The sequence below is a fragment of the Phyllopteryx taeniolatus genome, chromosome 2 (genome assembly GCF_024500385.1).
Source record: "Phyllopteryx taeniolatus isolate TA_2022b chromosome 2, UOR_Ptae_1.2, whole genome shotgun sequence".
In the NCBI taxonomy this organism is placed as follows: domain Eukaryota; kingdom Metazoa; phylum Chordata; class Actinopteri; order Syngnathiformes; family Syngnathidae; genus Phyllopteryx; species Phyllopteryx taeniolatus.
Genome location: NC_084503.1, coordinates 12,563,716 through 12,582,989, shown reverse-complemented (window position 1 = coordinate 12,582,989; position 19,274 = coordinate 12,563,716). Strand labels below are relative to the sequence as shown.

At 43.3% G+C, this 19,274-nt stretch overlaps 1 protein-coding gene across 9 annotated transcripts in view; it reads right to left on the bottom strand.

The window, feature by feature from the left end:
* Positions 1–19,274, bottom strand: part of neo1a (neogenin 1a) — a 210,099-nt gene that overhangs the window by 80,669 nt on the left and 110,156 nt on the right. For all 9 annotated transcript variants that reach the window (XM_061761212.1, XM_061761154.1, XM_061761182.1 and 6 more), the window contains exons 3-4: positions 12,693–12,968; positions 5,176–5,326 (exon numbers count right to left, since the gene is read on the bottom strand). In XM_061761212.1, the coding sequence (XP_061617196.1) occupies positions 5,176–5,326; positions 12,693–12,968 (427 nt within the window). The remainder of the gene's footprint in view (positions 1–5,175; positions 5,327–12,692; positions 12,969–19,274) is intronic.

Sequence of the window (19,274 nt, the reverse complement as noted above, 5' to 3'; positions counted from 1 at the left end):
TTGCAAATCTGATTGAATAAAACATTATCTGTTCCACTAGCTCTGGTTACTTACAACTTACACATATTTTGAGGGAATGGTGTGAAACAAATATAGAACATTTTGAATTTGTGATACACTACAATGCATCCTAAAAGTAGCTCGGTTTTTTTTTGGGGGGGGGTTTCAGCCTAAATACCAGCAACCACTTCAATTAACTTAACCCATTCCCCTGTTCCCATCCATCATCATGTTTGAGACAAATAGTTACTCACATTAAGACTCATATGTTTATGAGTCTATTATTCATCTACAAAAGAGTTCCTGTGTTCTCATACGACATGTATAGTTCATAATTAATTTTCTTACTTTCGACATTAAACCACAATCACTTAATTGCAATGTGTGGGGTGCATGGATTGCCTTAAAAAAATAAATAAAAAAAATAAACATTGCCAAGAGTATCACCAGTTTGTCTTCACCCCTCTTTTTTTCATGTGTGTGTGCATGTGTGTGTGCGTGCGCATGCATGTGTGTGTAAAAAAACTGAAAAATTCAAATACTGTATATGCAAATATTGCAGAGAAAAAAGATCAAGCATAAAGATGACGATTAAAGCATCTTCTTTGTGGATTAAGAGACCGGGCTGATGAGGGTACATCAGAAAGTGCATCTTGGGTCAAAACAGGTGCATTGTGGAGGACTGGTCAGAAGGTGGAATTATTAAACAACCAGGATACCACTTTATTGATTTCACAGGCTGAGTTTAGGTCCAATGATAGAGGTTTTCATAAGAGATTCTAAAAGATTTGTACATATATGTACAGTATATAAATACTTGTATTTGTAGAGTCCTTTGTGTATGAACACTATTAAATGCAGTCAGTTGACTATAATAAAGCATGGACAAAAAGGTAAAAAGCCATTGTTTCCTTCGATGCATGGAGCTCAAAGCCTTTAGAAACAGCAGGAGGAAAGTCTGTAAGTCAACGTGTGGGTTCGTGTGCATTTCATTTATATATCCGTAGAGTCAATTTGAGGGTTCCTGTGTGCAAGACATTTGCATGATAGGTTTGTTCTGCAGTCCAATTTCAGACAAATTTCCAAACCCACCCCTTTTCTCTTTCTACACGACGAGATGCAACATCCACAGTCACATTCAAATTAATTTAGGAGGACAAGGAGGAGGGGGACGAGGAGTGACAGGGTTTGGGAAGAAGGATGATTTACATGCTCTGCCAATTCGTTGTTTGCAGGGCGTCATGCATAATTCATCCATTTCTTTGACTACTGCAAAATTTTATTAGACAACAGAGTGATACTCCCAAGAACAAAAGATGACTTTTCATGAGTGTCATCAGGAGTTGTGTATACAAGGAGCAGAGACAAAGTCTTCACTGTACCCCCCTAAGCAAGTGGCGACAATGTCGAAGACTTATCATGTTGACAAATAGTCAGCATTGAGGCTCCAAGATTAGTCAGAATGAATTGTGAGATTGTTGTTGGATGAGTATCCACCTAAATTCAGACATGCAAACATCAAGGGCATGAAAAAGGTGACCATTTATTTTAACATAAATTAAGCAATCTGGAAGACTGAAGAGTACAATAAGGCAAAAGAATATATACAATTCTTCACACAGAAAAACTTATTTCAAGTACATGTTGATGTACAAATTTAAGATTAAAATGAAATTTGCCTAATTTCTTGGCCCTTTCGTTCTGGCCTCCAACTTGAGCCAGGCACATCTCCACCTGATGCCTGCTTCAAGCTGTGCCACATGAATATCATCCTCCTCTTGAAGCACTCTCATTCTGGAAAAGAATTGACTAAAATCACTGTCTGTTTCACTTTATTTTTCACTATTACCAACTTCAAAGGCTAATCCCAAATGCATCCTCCAGGAAAATGTTTTCTGTTTTTATTGGCCATTTCTGAATTTGAATTAACATAAAAGTCTGTAAACTAATTAGATAATTGTAGGCGCGTTTCCTAATTAATATAAGATGTACTAGCAGATCAACTCTTGTCGCTGGTAACACAACCAGGGCTACGACCCGCAGCACCTCAACGCGAAAATACAAGACCAGTGAAACAAATACGACACTGGCTGATCTGATAAGCAAAAATGTTGCTTAAACGTAAGAGTAGCAAGAGAGGATATCCGCTCCAGAGGTAGGTAGAGTAGCCAAATATTGTACTCAAGTAAGAGTACTGTTACATGACAATAATGTGACAAGTAAAAAAGAGTCCTCAAAAAACTTACTTGAGTAAGAGTAAAAATGACACAGTGAAATAATTACTTAAGTACTGAGCAAATAGTGAGTAACTTCAGTTTTTTTTAACCACAGCATGAACATCATCCATCCATCCATCCATTTTCTGAGCCGCTTCTCCTCACTAGGGTCGTGGGCGTGCTGGTGCCTATTCCGGCTATCATCGGGCAGGAGGCGGGGTACACCCTGAACTGGTTTCCAGCCAATCGCAGGGCACATACAAACAAACAACCATTCCAACTCACAGTCACACCTACGGGCAATTTAGAGTCACCAATTTATGCATGTTTTTAGGATGTGGGAGGAAACCGGAAACCAACATGGCCGCCACGTAGGCACGACAATTAGCCGGGCTGGCTTATCTAGTGTTAATACCTATGCCTGGGAAGCCCAATAGAAGACGTTGTGTGAGGTCATGTGACTTTCTTGTGTCGTTTGATTGGTGAACTCGACTTAAACGTCACTAGCGCTTAAATTGGATTGGCGCAAACAGCGCCCGATGCGGAAGTCGAAGTCGTAGTTCCGCGCGTGAATGAGTTGATAAATAAGCAATAATTGATAAATAAGAGTAGCGAGTGACATTTAGATCATTGTAACGGAGTAAAAGTACCGTTACTTCTAAAACAGCAGAAGCGGCTGAAGTGTTTTTTCTGGTCTCATCAACTCCTGTGACTTATCCAAAGCAGGTCCCTAGTGCACAGGCGGAACCTCAAGCCGATGCGCTCACATATTGGTCCGCCGTGGAGTAATATTCACAATTACATCTGTGTGTGGATGGTGGATGTGTGAATCTGTGTTGCAAATCAGTGAGGCCTCTAGAAATGGGAAGGGGGAAAAAAACAAGACAAATAGCATTCCTTCCTGTCAGATTTCAGTTGGCTGCTTTGAAGAGTCCATAAAAAAAAAACGATTTTACATCTCGAGCATTGATGTTGTCACGTTCAAGGCCCCGTTTGCGCTGTGCTCCTAAGACCAATTAAGACTCTCTTTGCTGCTTCCTTTCTCTCACCCCCACAATGTGTGCATTAATTAAGAACAGACAGTACTGTCTAACTCAAGGACAACAAAGGCTATTCTTTCATTCATCAATGTCACAGCGAAATCAAAATGTGATAACGTATTCACCGCAGAATCCATTGCAGTTCTGAAGGCGTAGATCACGTTAATATCCTAAAAGACTCTCCCCGTTGTTTAGAGTGCACTTGCTAATTACCAGTGTGGGTAACCTGGGGGGGGGGGAGGTGTTTACGCCAAATGGAATTTCGTAATTAAAAGCTAGATTAATAAGTACCATTTAGCCCATTCCCATTGGAGGTGAAGGTTAGGCATTCAAGATCTTGAAATAGAAATGTGGTGCAATGCGTTAAACTGCAGCTCGGAAAGTAATAGCAGTGTCGAAACCACAAAAGTGGATGTCAACTTCATCAACTTAGATTTAAGGTTACCAAGCACAAATTCCGTTTTGGTTTGCATCAACGCAGATGAAACACAATGTTCTGACAAAAACAAATCAAAGTGCTACAATGGGTGCTGTTTACAAAGAACTGTCTTGGATGGTGAGAGTCCAACTTCCAGTTAGGGACTTCAGCTGCTCTTCCTGAGCTAATGAGCTCCATAGGAGAGAGGGCACAGGTGATAGATTCCTCATTTGTGGAGTTCTTCTCTGCAGGAAAGCTGCTAACCTCAACTTGCACACCGAGTGGCTTGTGTGCCACGGCCAGGTCCCCCCTGGGGTGACTTCTGGTAGAACAGCATTAATACCTTGGGGAGCAGTACAGAGGAGCAGCAATATTATACTCTGCTCCTTTTTAAAAGTAAGGTCTGAGTGAGAGCCAGCATCTATCTATCTATCGACGAGATGTGTCAGAAAGGATCCAGGACCGGTGTCACAAAAGATATAGTTCAAGTCCATCCATCCATTTGCTATACCGGTTTTCTTCACTAGGGTCACGGAGGCGCTGGATCCTATCCCAGCTATCTTCGGGCGAGCGGTGCACCCAGAACTGGTCGCCAGCCAATCGCAGTAGTTCAAGTCCAAACTACATTTTTTTTCCCATTGAAGTAATCCCACTGGAATGTAACACACTTTCCCAGCTTTTTCTCCAACACCTTCATACTCTGCTAGAAGGTTTCTTTCATAATCCTCTGCAACTTTGTCGTTACGGTCATCTTGATGCCATCTACGTCTTCAAAATTGATTCCCTCAATGACCCTCCTTGAGCTTGGGGCGGGGGGAAACACGGAGGAGGAGTTGGGTGATTCAGGAAGTTGCTCCAGCATGGTGATGATTTTCTCGGCCAGGAACTGTCAGATGCTAAGAGCACTGTGAGCAAACACGTTGTCATGGTGAAGCAGCTACGAGTTGTCATGCCACAACTCTCAAGCACTGAACGAAGCAAACACCGAAGGTTTTGACGGGCAAGTTGAAGGGGTAAACTCAGAATTTGAACTATACCTTTTGTGACTCTTGGAAGTGTTCTAACATACCTCGCCTCTATCTACCGATTTATAAACACATAGCCAACAACCCTGTGGCAGAGACCAATGCTTTTCTAACACACAAGGACTAAACCGCATACTTGCCCACATTTAAAGGATGACTTGTTTTGTTTTGTAATACTGGAGGATCTAAATTACATGTCCTCCTCATTCTGACCATTTATAATAAGCCACTCGATTTCCCACGTAGTAAACCATTACATTTTGGTGCAGATCCAGACGGCTAGATGGATGAGCGCAGGTGCAATCAATCATGGAGATTCATAACTTTTCAGATTTACTTTGACTTTTCAAACATACTGATGCATTAAAATCCAATGAAATAATTGTAATTCCAATGCTCTATTGTATTGTACAATTTCAAATTATATTCAGGACTAAATAGAAAGATGACTCCATGGCAAAGTTTAATACTCATACCTTTCTTCTAGTAGTTTATCTTTGAACATCCATCGCACATGTGGTGTTGGAAAACCTGTGGCCACGCAAGGCAGCAGGACACTGGCACCGAGCACCTTGGTCACAGGCACAGACTGCACAAGGAATTCCGGTTTCCTCTCTTCTCTGGTTTCTGGAACGAGAAAAAAAAAGGCAAGTCTAGGTTATGACGGGTTAGTTAATCCTGGTGTGTGTTAGTGAGCCAAATTAAGAGGGTCATCAAAAACTTCAAAAGCGCTCAGTTCCAAGGCAAAATTGTTCTTGACACCAGAACCAAGAGTGGTCTGATGAAAAATGTCCATGTCAAGCACTTGAAAGAAGTCAAAATAAATAAATAAATACAATAAAGTAAAACATCAGGGACAAGGTTATTGTAGCACCCTACTATAACCAGAAAGTCATGTTTGGCGTCGATCTGTGACCTCACCATAAATTTAAAATAAAAATTGTAAGATTGTTCACTTTAGTCATTTGTCTCTCTCCAAGTCCCCAGAACCACCCAATTTAATCAATTCCCAAGTTACCCCCCCAAACCCCCCCAAAAAAGTGGAAAAAAAATACTTTACTAAAAAATGTTACCAAAACATCTGGTGAAAAAATTTCCAATTTTGCTGATACAAGTCTACGATTATGCTATCTGTTTTGAGCCAAGCGTTTGACACTCTACACCTTGGGGGGAGACAAAAAGAGATAAGTCCCCCACTGGGGTCTTGTTGAAGACTAATTTATGGCTTTTAATATCTTCTCTTTGCCTGCAGGAGCCTGGTGCCTAACAACTTCATAAACAAAATGTGTAAAGGAATGAGATGAGACAGTGCCACAGAGGAATTCTAAACTTCTAAGGCTTTCTCTGATAAGCAACACAACTCTCTCTCCAGCTGGGCACAGTTTTCATCATTTACCTTTGAAATTAGAAACAGCACTAGTCACAGTGGCAAAAAACAAAAACAAAAAAAAACCTAAACAAATCCATACAATTCTGTCACTCTACCTTGCTGCATCTTTTGGACATTTCAAAATAATAATTTGTTTTAGGGAAGATTTATAATGAATTGTGAATGATTTTCTGATTGTTGTGTGTGTGAGTTATAACACTGCTATTTGAAAAGCACATTAGACATTAAGGCCCCCGTTCGTGCGCAAGTCTTTTTTTTTTTTTTAACTTGCGCACCTGTCAGGTATCGAAATTCTCCTGTCCAGACACAACCACCAAAGAGGTGTGACTCATTGAATTCTGAGGCTGGCTGTAAATCATGGAGAATGGAATTTTCCTGAGACTTGCGAATGTCATAGAACATTGCAGTAGCAGACTTTAAAGCTTTTTATAGCTTTAAACGTTTTATAATCCGCAACATTTTTTTGATTAAAAAAAAAAAAAAAGCTATTTTCACACAAGCCACTACTAGAGGAGATGACAATGTTTATAAAGCCATTCAGCTCCTGTAACATCTTGCTGTATTTGTCAGAATCTTATTTTTTATATTTAGTAAATGCCCTATTCATTTCCCGAAAATACCTTTCATAGCGGATGTGTCATCGTGGGACGTGCGCACCGCTACATCTAACACACTACACTTTGAAGGCGAGCATGTGCTTTTTATTCTGTCTCAAATGAATCCAATAAAAGAAATTTACTCAGAATACTGTGCTATTGCCTGAACGCATGTTGAATGATTCAATATCAAACTTACCATTGTGCCATTACGATGGCTATAGAGGAAGCCCGGCGCTTATATTAAAAAAAAAAAAAAAAAAAAAAAACTCCAAGCCACCAACAGCACATTTGAAGCAGGAAAAGCTCCTTGCAGGTGAAGAAAAGTCCGATGGCGCTGATATTTTTCACTAATTAATGTGAGAAAATATATTGTCGTATGGCCGTAATGTGGTTGGGAGAGAGACATTATGGGCGTTGGGCAGTCTGTGAGCGTCAGCGAGTTACGGGCCAGGTGTCTCCCGTACCGTCATCACAGGTCAGCTGTCGTGGGCCGTTGTCGCCAGGTTGTCACCGGGTCATCGCCGGGCCGTTGGCGGGCAATTAACTGAATCAAAACATGGAATATGTTTCACCTTCACGTGGCGCTGTACTTACTACAGCCTCTGTAGTAGGAGAATGCGCGCAGCATGGGCGCATGGCCAGATTTGACAGGGAATGCCCACATTTTAGGGTTGCCCCACCCAAGCTGCGTACCTTGCTTGTGGGTGACTAAATGACTGATTTGAGTAAACGGGAGAATGTGCCCAGCCAGAAAAACACATACTGGAGAATATGGAACTATAAGACAGTATTTTACTTTTACTGGAATTTAGCCTTCTTAAGTGGTTGGTAGGGCTGTTCACGAATCTGTGGTGATTCAAACTGGCATTGGATTCCGCCCAAAAAAAAAAAAAGAAACGCCCAATCAGAATTCATCCATCCATTTTCCACACCGCTTTTTCTCACGAGGGTTGCGGGGTTGCTGGAGCCTATCCCAGCTAACTGCGGGCAGGAGGCGGGGTACACCCTGAACTGGTTGCCAGCCAATCGCAGGGCACCATTCGCACTCATATTCATACCTACGGACAATTTAGAGTCTTCAATTAACCGACCGTGCATGTTTTTGGGATGTGGGAGGAAACCGGAGTACCCGGAGAAAACCCACACAGCAGCGGGGAGAACATGCAAACTCCACACAAGCGAGGCCAGATTTGAACCCACGTCCTCAGAACTGTGAGACGGATGTGCTAACCAGTCGTTCACCGTGCCGCCCAATCAGAATTTTCGGATTCAAATCACAACGATTCAAAGAACAACATACAATACTACTTACTTTGTTCTGACAAGAGCTGCAACTGCTACCACGCCGTATTTACAAAATTCAAAAATACAAACTGATGCACGATTTTTATTTGGCCTTTGTTTATGGCTGACACTTACTGCGCATAGTTTAAGTGCAAGAATGCAGTTGTAGCTATGGCCTTCCACCAAGATTTCAGCGAAAAGAGGCGTCAATTAGCCTAACACAAGGAGCTGCACAGATGGATATCCGAATCTGAAAAGGAGCCATCACAGAGGTGTACCGCGACTGCGGCAGACTGAATGGGTGAAAGCTGATCCAGTACAGCATGGCCAGGTAGCCAACCGGCTAGCTAGAAAGGAGGCAGGGAGAATTTACGGCACGGACCCCGGTTCTACCTTTGGCCATGGTATGGGGCGTGATCCCGGTTAAAGTGAGCCATTTTAAACTAATAAGAAAAACTGTTCCGGAGGGAGAAGCGGCAGCCAAAACACAGCAGTCACAACGTGGCACCGTACTCTCGCTCCAGTTCGAGAAATAGTTTTCAAATAATCCAACTGGATTTTTCATTTGTTCGACTATTATTCTGGAATAGTACAAGGAGCAACAATTTGATTCTGATGCAAAGTCATTTCTTACTGTCAAAACAAATAGCGAATTGGGATTTAGAGCGCGGGTCAGAGTCCTAGTGGTTAATACAAATTAAAATATGACAATATATATGATAATATAGCGGGGGAGTTCAAAGTAGGGCTGCATCTGACGAATAGTTTAGTCCTTGAGTATCCTACTGAAAATTCTATTAATCAATTATTTGGATAAACTATATTTTTGCTTGGTGAAAGAGCAATTATGAATACAAAAGAGAAAATAAGACTTTTCACTTAATAACGTACGACTAAGTGGCTTGTTTTTTTATGACAATGTAATAACAGTTTATTTCTTAAATTCACATTGTGCATAAAAGATAAAGCAATTTAAAAAAGCGTTTGTGCATCTTCGATTAAGCAGGTAGCATTTTGGCACTTTGTGACATATTACTACATTAGGTTCATAGCTGTGCATTTTTTTTTAGCTTAGACCAGCTGATTAGGAATAAGACAAATATTCTTAAATTTTGGAAGTGTTCAATTTGTTCAAACTAAAATGAAGAAAACTTGGGAGAAAACAAATATTTCCTTCCTTCACCAAAACCCTCCACTGTTTAGGTACATGATTAATTTTATTATATTCCTCTCCAGCACCTGTAAGTAACATTATGGTTGCGTACTGTACTTGTCATCTTCGTAATAGCAAATTCACACATTCGATGGTACTCATAATTAACAGAGCAGGGCTATCGTTATGTTAGTAAGGTAGATTAACATTTTCGCTGATTTGCATTTGTTAATTTCACCTGTCTCTCAGGTCCCGCGATGCGGCATCTTCCGCGGAGAGAAAGGTTTGTGTTACAACAAACGGGTGTTCACCTTGCATTTCACTTTAAAATGCTACCAGACATTCGCCTTTTTCTCATTTTTCCCTCTTCTCCATTCGACGTTGCGTCGCATCTTCCATCTGTGTTCCTGCTCCTTCAACCGAATAGCTTCACTTCCGAATTCGTTTTTTTTGTTTTTTTTTGTGGTCCTGTTCTGTATCCCTTTTATGCCGGAACAGTTTTACTGTGTCACAGTGGAGTTTTTAAAGCTGCCGCTGTGGTTTCTGAGTTTTATAATCGATATTTATTGATAATCAGAGTTGATCAGTCGGACAGAACACCATTTCTAGAGGGGAGTGAGAAAAGAAGACAAAAGACAAAGCACTAATTGTTAACAAGATGAGAAAAGTAAATCATATCTAGAACAATGAAACATTAGATATGAGTGTTTTATGGGGCAGTAGTGCTACACCCTGTGAGGGAAGGACAGGACAAGGACAGAAGAAGAAGCATGCAGGACAAGGGTCGTGAACACGGCTATACAACTGAAGTGTGGTGGGAGTGACTAAGTAAATTATAAAATCAGAATCATCTTTATTTGCCAAGTATGTCCAAAAAACACACAAGGAATTTGTGTCCGGTAGTTGGAGCTGCTCTAGTACGACAACAGACAGTCAATTGACAGAGAACACTTTTGAGACATAAAGACATTGACAAAAAACAGTCACTGAGCAATAAAGGGTTGATAGTTATCTGGTAATGCCAGTAAAGTTTTTATTTTTATTATTTTTTTTACAATTGTGCAAAAAGATGCAGAGTCCTCTAGCACTTAGAGCAGTTCGAAAGACTAATATTGCAATAGTCCGGTGCAATGACCATTGTGCAAAGGGGCGCCGAGACTTCAAGCGAGTAGTGCGATAATCTGGGACAATGTTGATTGTGCAAATGTTGCAGATACTCCTCAATTGGTTTGGGGGGGGATCCACCTCCCACACTTGGAGCCATGCCGTGGAATTGACACCGTTTCGCATGCACAATGACTGACAGAAGTGTCCCGTAATTGCTGTGCCTGCACCTTGGTGGCTGAGGACCCCACCCAATCAATCGAGAGGCGGGATCGGGCCCAGGAGTCCACCCGAGAGCAGCCCGGCGGACGGGCTGCCAATCCATCTTTCTTCAAATGGCTGGTTGGGGCATACCGGTGCGCCTAAAAACCACCGTTCGGACTAGGGCGCAAGTGCGACCACATTAATTGCCGTCCAGAGCCCTAACCAGCCTGATTTATACCTTTCGGGCAGGTGGAGTGGGAGCCATGTGGACATACTTTAAGCTAAACAGGGATGAAACACTAAAGCTGACTGCAAATTATGCTCTGCAAAATGGATAACAAACTCTGTTTGGGCAGCAACCGCCCACGCAAGATGTGGAAGGCAAGCACCGTGTTTTTCGAATCCAGTCTCCTGCTCCGCTCCTCTGGCCGAGCCAGCCGCGCTCTCGTCAGGAAGCCGCAGCGGGGGAGGCCTGTGGGGGGTATGCGCTGCAGCCTGTCAGCCACCGCCAACGCGCTCACCTGCACAGCCCTCCCCCGCCCCCTGTGGAGGCTACCTCGTTGATCCTGCCAATAGCATACGCTTGTCTCAAAGAGCCCCTCACCTTTTTAAAACAGAGTCCAGAGTAAAGAGATGCACAGTATGTGATGGTAATGATGATGGATGGTTGTTTTATTTATGAACTGCAATGCCTTGTGTTACCAGCTACATTTACATGAAATCTGTGACTGTAAAGATGTCAGTAATGACATGTAAGAACAGGTCATTACTGACATCTTATCACCTCTACAAACTATTATATTTGCGTGTTGTGTTGTTCAACAATTTTAAATAAAACAATTTATTCACAATTGCAAGATGTAATGGCATTATCAAGTATTGGTACGTGGTATTGGCGAGTACTTAAATGTACAGTAAGTACTTGCACCAACTCATCCTTGGTCTAAAATAAAGTGGTATAGATGCATCCCAACCCAGAATAAACACTTAACACGCATGTGGGCCTCCTCCATGTGTGCATTTCTCAGTGTTTGAATGGACTAAAAAAGAAATTGCTAGGGGGAAAAAAATTAATATACATTTTCAATTGTCTCACTTCTTTAGGCCTGAGTTAATAAAGGTTTGCACACGTAAAAACTTGATTGCGCAAGCCAACGTATGTGGAAGTATCTGTTAACCGGGCACAGGATTGCATCGCCAAAACTGAGAAAATAGCCTACCTAAACATAAAATACTGAAAGGAGTAGAAGCAAATACATTAATTTGGCACATGCAATGTGATTCATCAAACCTGAGAAAAACTGCAGTGGCTGATTTTGCGTCTTTAAATACCGTGCCCTAAAGACAGATGCAAACCGGCAACGTTGTGCTTAACCGATGACTGTTTTTATTGTGGTGAGGGGGAGGCGTGGGTAAAATGAGAGGTGACACGGAGAACGGATCTTTCCTACTCACGTAGACAACATTTTCTAAATGCCAGAAACAAAAATTATCAAGACATACCGTCCATATGGCATTGCAATTTTGGAGCTTCTGAATGATCTAAGGGCTGAGTCACAAGAAGGAGTCATGCCATATCAGTTATGACAAAAATCATTTTAACTCTATATTTCCATGTGTCTGGGCCGTTTTGACTGGCAATATGTGCTGGCCTCTCCCAGAGGAGTTTTTTTTGGGTGTTCTTTCTCTAGTTTTAAACAGTACTACACAGGATGGGGAGATGCATCCAATTTATACGCACTTGTGATGAGTTAAATCAACAAAACATGGCTTTTATACAGTTGGTGATTCCCCCAAAATTATGATATATTGATATAATTGTGATGGATTTATTTTCTGTACCTCAGTAATATGTTTGTTTGCCTTTTCCACTAATACTTCCACCACTTCGCCACTTGAAAATTCATTTTGTGCTCGCGGTGCTCTCCCAAATTTTCCATGGTGAATATCATCAAACCACCGAAAGTGCAAAACCCTCAATATGGCGGCCTCAACCATTTTTGCACCTGTGGCCAATTGCGTTACAATCTTAGTAGATGACGCCCACCAACAGCGCGTGCAATCTGTTAGAAAGAACACACTATTTAGCACCCGCTATTTGGGATCTTAGTAAACCAGGCTCTTAGTCTTCATAACATGGCTGATGTAGAAATCTGCAGCCAAAACAACAGTTTATATCAGCTTTTAATTAAAAATAGTCAACGAAAAACAACCCCTAAATTAATGCTGGACAACAGTCTGTTTGCCAACTCAGCATACCTGGCAGGATTTGGAGCTGTGCCTCTTCGCTGGACTTTGATGATCCCACATTTTCCACCATGCAGCGGTACAGACCAGAATCGTTTTCTGTGGCGTTGCTGATCACCAAGGCACCACTGGGTAGCTGGACCAGCCTCAAGTTGAGCTCCAGGGGTTGACGGTCTTTTTCCCAGCGAGTGAAGGGCACCAGGTCTGAGTTGACCTCACAAGCCATTACTTGGCTGTCACCTTGACGCACAGTGGTAGGTGCTGGTTGGGTGGCGAACCTCGGCATTCCTTCAAAAGGGGGACAGCGAAGAGGTTTAACACAAATCTTGTCATAATCAATATTTTCAGGTAGAACAAACATTTCACAAACAATTACATTTTAGAATGTGCTTTTAGTTTCTGATGGCAGGTACTCTGTGCACCTTCAATGAATTTAGTGGGAATTGTTTTGCTCAGACATTGAGATAAGATCTTTTGTGCTATAACCTAGTCATTGTATTATATTTTTGTAATAATTTTCACAAATTTAAGGGACAATATATACAAACCTAAAGTATTTAAAAACATTGAAGATGAAAATCCCATTTGATTGACATTCAGAGTAAACCAACCCTGAAGACCAATTTGACACAATAACACAATCTTTAAACCTGATAAGCACAGGGACGGAGCCAGAGGAGAGGCCGGGGTCGCACTGGATTCCCCTGAAATCTGATTGGACTCCCCCAGGTGCCCCCCCAGATGATTGACATATCACGGCATCGCACATATCTTGTCGAAAGAAGCCGTTTGCATTTTGAAATCTGTGACACCTTTTGACTGCTAAATCCCTCCGGTACAGTAGTTGGCGCTATGTACCACAAGGAGTTGTAATCCACATTTATGAGGAGAAGAAGAAGAATCTCAACAGAAGAAGAGGATTTGCCCCAGAGCCAGTCTACGTCACAACCTCATCCTAAAGTAAGTTTTACGGTGGTGTCCTAATGAGTCAATGTTTAAAATCGCTTTTGTGTTCAGATAGGAGATCGTTTTGCAAGGCGCCACAGGTATAAAGCTAAAGCTAGCATTAAGTTACATCTCATGGCGGTAAAAACGAAAACTTATCACCCAGCGCATGCAGTGTTTCAATTAGCAGCCACTGCAGTGTGCCAATCTCGGGCATATGGGACAAGTTACATCTCATGGCGTCTACACATGGCCAGTGTCAGCTTCCAACAGCCACTCCACACAAACGTGTACATTTAATTCGGGTTGCTGCTTATATTAACGTGTTTTTCCAATGATTTTAGATGAATGAAACTAGCAGACAATGGGCCAGCTCACGGTTTCATGCTCTGTTGTCTTGCTCTGCCACTGGATAAGCAAAACTGCATTTTGAAAGATAATCCATCCATCCATTTTCTACCGCTTATCCGAGGTCCGGTCACGGGGCAGTAGCTATAGCAGGGATGCCCAGACTTCCCTCTCCCCAGCCACTTCATCCAGCTCTTCCGGGGGGGATCCCGAGGCGTTCCCAGGCCAGCCGAAAGACGTGTCCTGGGTTGTCCCCGGACGTGCCTGGAACACCTCACCAGGGAGGCGTCCGACTCAGATTCCCCAGCCACCTCATCTGGCTCATCTCGATGTGGAGGAGCAGTGGCTCTACTCTGAGATCCTCCCAGATGACCGAGCTTCTCACCCTAAGGGAGAGCCCGGATACCCTGCGGAGGAAACTCATTTCGGCCGCTTGTATCCGGGATCTTGTTCTTTCGGTCAAGACCGACACATCCTGACGATAGGTGAGTGTAGGAACATCGATCGACCGGTAAATTGAGAGCTTCTTAACTCCTTCTTTACCACAACGGACCGATACAAAGTCTGCATCACTGCAGACGCTGCACCGATCCGCCTGTCGATCTCCTGTTCCATTCTTCCCTCACTTGTGAACAAGATCTCAAGAAACTTGAACTCATCCACTTGGGGCAGGATCTCATCCCCGACCTGGAGAGGGCACGCCACCCTTTTCCGACTGAGGACCATGGTCTCAGATTTGGAGGTGCTGATTCTCATCCCAGCCATTTCACACTCGGCTGCGAACTGCTCCGGTGAAAGTTGGAGATCACGGCTTGATGAAGCCAACAGAACCACATCATCTTCAAAAAGCAGTGATGCAATACTGAGGCCACCAAACCGGACCAACCTATACGTCTATACGTGTCGGTGGAATTGAGGAGGTCTTCGAAGTATTCTCCCCACCGACTCACAACATCCCGAGTCGACGTCAGCAGCGCCCCATCCCCACTATACACAGTGTTGATGGTGCACTGCTTCCCCCTCCTGAGATGCCGGATGGTGGACCAGAATTTCCTCGAAGCCGTCCGGAAGTCTTTCTCCATGGCCTCAACGAACTCCTCCCATACCCGGGTTTTTGCTTCAGTGACCACCAAAGCTGCATTCCGCTTGGCCAGCCGGTACCCACCAGCTGCCTCAGGAGTTCCACAGGCAAAAAAAGGCCCGATAGGACTCCTTCTTCAGCTTGACGGCATCCCTCACTGTTGTTGTCCACCAACGGGTTCGGGGATTGCTGCCACGACAGGCACCGACCACCTTACGGCCACAGCTCCAGTCAGCCGCCTCAGCAATGGAGGCGCGGAACATGGTCCACTCGGACTCGATGTCCCCCGCCTCCCCTGGAACATGAGCAAAGTTCTGTCGGAGGTGGGAGTTGAAACTCTGCCAGACGTTCCCAGTAGACCCTCACAATATGTTTATTATTTATACAGTACTGCGACCGAGGGTGTCCTGGTGCCAAGTGCACGTGTGGACACCCTTATGCTTGAACATGGTGTTTGTTATGGACAATCCGTGATGAGCACAGAAGTCCAATAACAGAACACCGCTTGGGTTCTGATCGGGGGATGGGGGGTGGGCGCTCCTCCCAATCACGCCCTTCCAGGTATCACTGTCATTGCTCACGTGGGCATTGAAGTCCCCCAGTAGAACGATGGAGTCCCCGGCGGGAGCGCTCTCCAGCACCCCCTCCAAGGACTCCAAAAAGGGTGGGTACTCTGAACTGCTGTTAGGCATAAACAACAGTCAGGACCCGTCCCCCGCCCGAAGGCGGAGGGAGGCTACCCTCTCATCCACCGGGGTGAAACCCAATGTACAGGCGCAGAGCCGGGGGGCAATAAGTATACCCACACCTGCTCTGCGCCTCTCACTGTGGGCAACTCCAGAGTGGAAGAAAGTCCAACCCCTCTCGAGAGGACTGGTACCAGAGCCCAAGCTATGTGTGGAGGGGAGGTGAACCACTACACTACCAATGGGCCATCGTAGCATATTGCATTCCATATTTTGCATTGAGCTGCAGCACAGGACTGCAAATCCCAAGACAAACAAGTGTATTTGTGTCGCAAAAACATTTACCAAAATGGTTAATATGTGACGCAGACCAGTAGACAGGCAAAACTCATTTAAAATGACAGTTTCCACGAGCTGTTGGTGCTTACCTCTAATTTCATTGCAGCATAAAATAATTACTTCAAGTGTTTAGAGCCATTGATCTGAAACCAACACTCACAGGACGTGTTTGAAACAATTGCATGTAATTACTTTAATTACAGAGAATCGTCAAGATGTAAACCGCAAAAGGTAATTAGGGAAGATGAGTAACAAGGCCACTCCATCAACCATAAAAAGCAGAATTCCGGGGACCTCTTTGGAGATAGCTGTGTGTGTGTGCGTGTGTGTGTGTGTGTGTGTGAGTGTGTGTGTTTGTCTGTGAGTGTGTGTGTGCGTGCGTGCGTGCGTGCGTGTGTGCGTGTGTGTGTGTGGATGCAGGCGTGCCGGGGGGATCAGCATATACCAAAGTGAGTAAAAAGGACAGATGTTTTGATCACCATTTGTTAGTTTGTTATCAACATGATCGCAAAACAAGTGATTTCCATAGAACTTGGTGGAACAATAGCACATGTACCAATTTAATTCACCATTTATTGTTTGTAGGGATTTGGCAAAATGATACAGGAGTTTCTTTCCTTTTTTTACTCTTTTGAGTCCATCCCCAACTTAGATAGATATACATTAAATTTGTACAATAATTTCTGAGGACCGGAGTTCAAATCCCGGCCCCGCCTGTGTGGAGTTTGCATGTTCTCCCCGTGCCTGCGTGGGTTTTCTTTCACTCCGGTTTCCTCCCACATCCCAAAAACATGCAGGGTAGGTTAATTGAAGACTCTAAATTGCCCGTAGGTGTGAATGTGAGTGCGAATGGTTGTTTGTTTATATGTGCCCTGCGATTGGTTGCCTACCAGTTCGGGGTTCACCCCGCCTCTTGCCCGAAGATAGCTGGGATAGGCTCCAGCACGCCCGCGACCCTTGTGAGGATAAGTGGAACGGAAGATGAATGAATTAATGAATTTCTATCTTGCCAATAATGTCTTTCAGCTTCCAGCACACCCTGAATTGGCCTAACAGCAGTCGAGAGCACACATGAACCACAAAGTAGCCTGATAATGAACAGATGGACAAACAAACAGCACTGCACTCCCCCCAAGAACATCAACCATCAACATGAACAATTGTAATTTTTGTCATTTAGTGGTGTGCATATTAGGTACCACGCTCTAAAGAAGGGGCATTTGTGTTTAGTAACAATACTGTTAGCCGAGGCCGAAATCATGCTGAAGTGTGATATAGCACATATGCCTCCTGTCACCTAAACGGTGCTTTAAATCCTCTGCCAAGACTGAGTCCAGGGGTCATCTCAGTTTGGAGCTAGAGTCAAAACAGTTTAAGACTCCCTTTAGCCGATCCAACACTTCACTGCAGAAATCTAAGGAGCAACCAATCAAAGACTGTATCATGATTAAGGCACACATTACAGATATGAGAACCATATTCTCCATTAGAATAATGATTAGATATATTTTTATCATAACTAGATGAGAGGCTGGGTGAATAAAACATCCGTAGTGGGGGAATTCTGGTGTACAGATCTGGCTTTTAATAATGATTGAATTTGATTTCAAACATCTTTTAGCAATGAGCCCAAGAATCTTAAGCACTAGCAGTTTTATGGACTTTCATCTTTGCTGGTTATGTTCGTAGCAGCAATAAATTCAATGATAATTGGCCACTGAACAGTACTAACGTTAACAAAACATTCTAAGTGAACAGTAATGGCTATGAGGGTTAAATATTGTTTGTAACGCTGCTGCAGTATTTGATCCAAATGTATGGAACTGATTCGAAAGGTTCCTCTTTCTTACTGCTTCGCCAGAGGAAGACGTTTCATCCCGCATTTGTGCCTATGTTTCTCACCACCATAACTCATTATGCTTTTCAACCGTCTAATATAATTGCCTAAGTGTAGCAGTATGATTTAAGCAGCCAGGTGAGATGTCAAAGTTTAGAGCCTCAGGAAATTGAAACTGTTTGGCCCAAAGAGGCCTGACATTTTAAAGGATGAGGTTGAAAACAAAGGTCTCAGGTCTAATAACCAGAGATACACCCTGGGCTTTGTGTTGCATGTGAGAGATGACATTTGGCCCAAAGTGCACATGGGGGGAGATTGCCTGAAAGTCATTAGCAGACATGACAAGATATTTTATTCTTAACAAAGAATGTCCTACCATCTTTGATTAGCACTGTGGACACAAGACTATTCTGTTCCAACCCGCACCGATGAACTACCTACTTCAATGAGTGTGACCGGAAATTTTAAGTGCGGCCAACATTTTTGATGATGGGTTCACAAGGAAAACCGATTTTGTGCTGTAGTAAGTCTTCTCAACGTTTGAATTCTAGTAGAGTAGATTTGTCAAAACATGAATATGTTGATGTGCATACAGAGTGGAAAAGTAGACCAAGATCATGAGTGGTAGCTTGAAGCCCACATGGGGATGCCTTTTAATGCCAGACATGAACTGGTACACTTAGCAGTCGGTGGCTGTATTCGAAATCCCATTGCCCAAGATGCATACTAATACCAGAAAGAGGCCTAATCCTTTGTCCTACTAGACACATTTCCTCTTAATCAGTATGTGTCCATCCTATTATGTAACAACCACCAATCATGAAGTGACTGCCTTAAATTATGGCTTGGTGTGCGCACGTGTGTGTGTGTGTTTGTTTGTGTGCGCGCATGTGTCTGCACGTGTTGTGTGGATCCGACGCATATACACACACAGTGGTGTGGGTCAGGAAAGGGCATTTGAGATGGGAAGTGAAGAATGTGGGTTCCAACACTATCGATTCCAATTAATCACAATTCCTTTTAAATTGACTATGCGGGAGCTCTGTATCCACCTTTGGTGAGCTACTGAAGTGCTTCCAAGAATGCATAATTTCACAGCAGGCAAAATACAAAAAATGTTTTTAGGGTATTGACAAGAATTATTTAATTAAATCTGACATGAGGCGGCACGGTGAACCACTGGTTAGCACATCTGCCTCACAGTACTGGGGACTGGGGTTCAAATCCCGGCCCCGCCTGTGTGGAGTTTGCATGTTCTCCCCGTCCCAGCGTGGGTTTTTTTCCAGGCACTCCGGTTTCCTCCCACATCCCAAAAACATGCATTAATTGAAGACTCTAAAATTGCCCGTAGGTGTGAA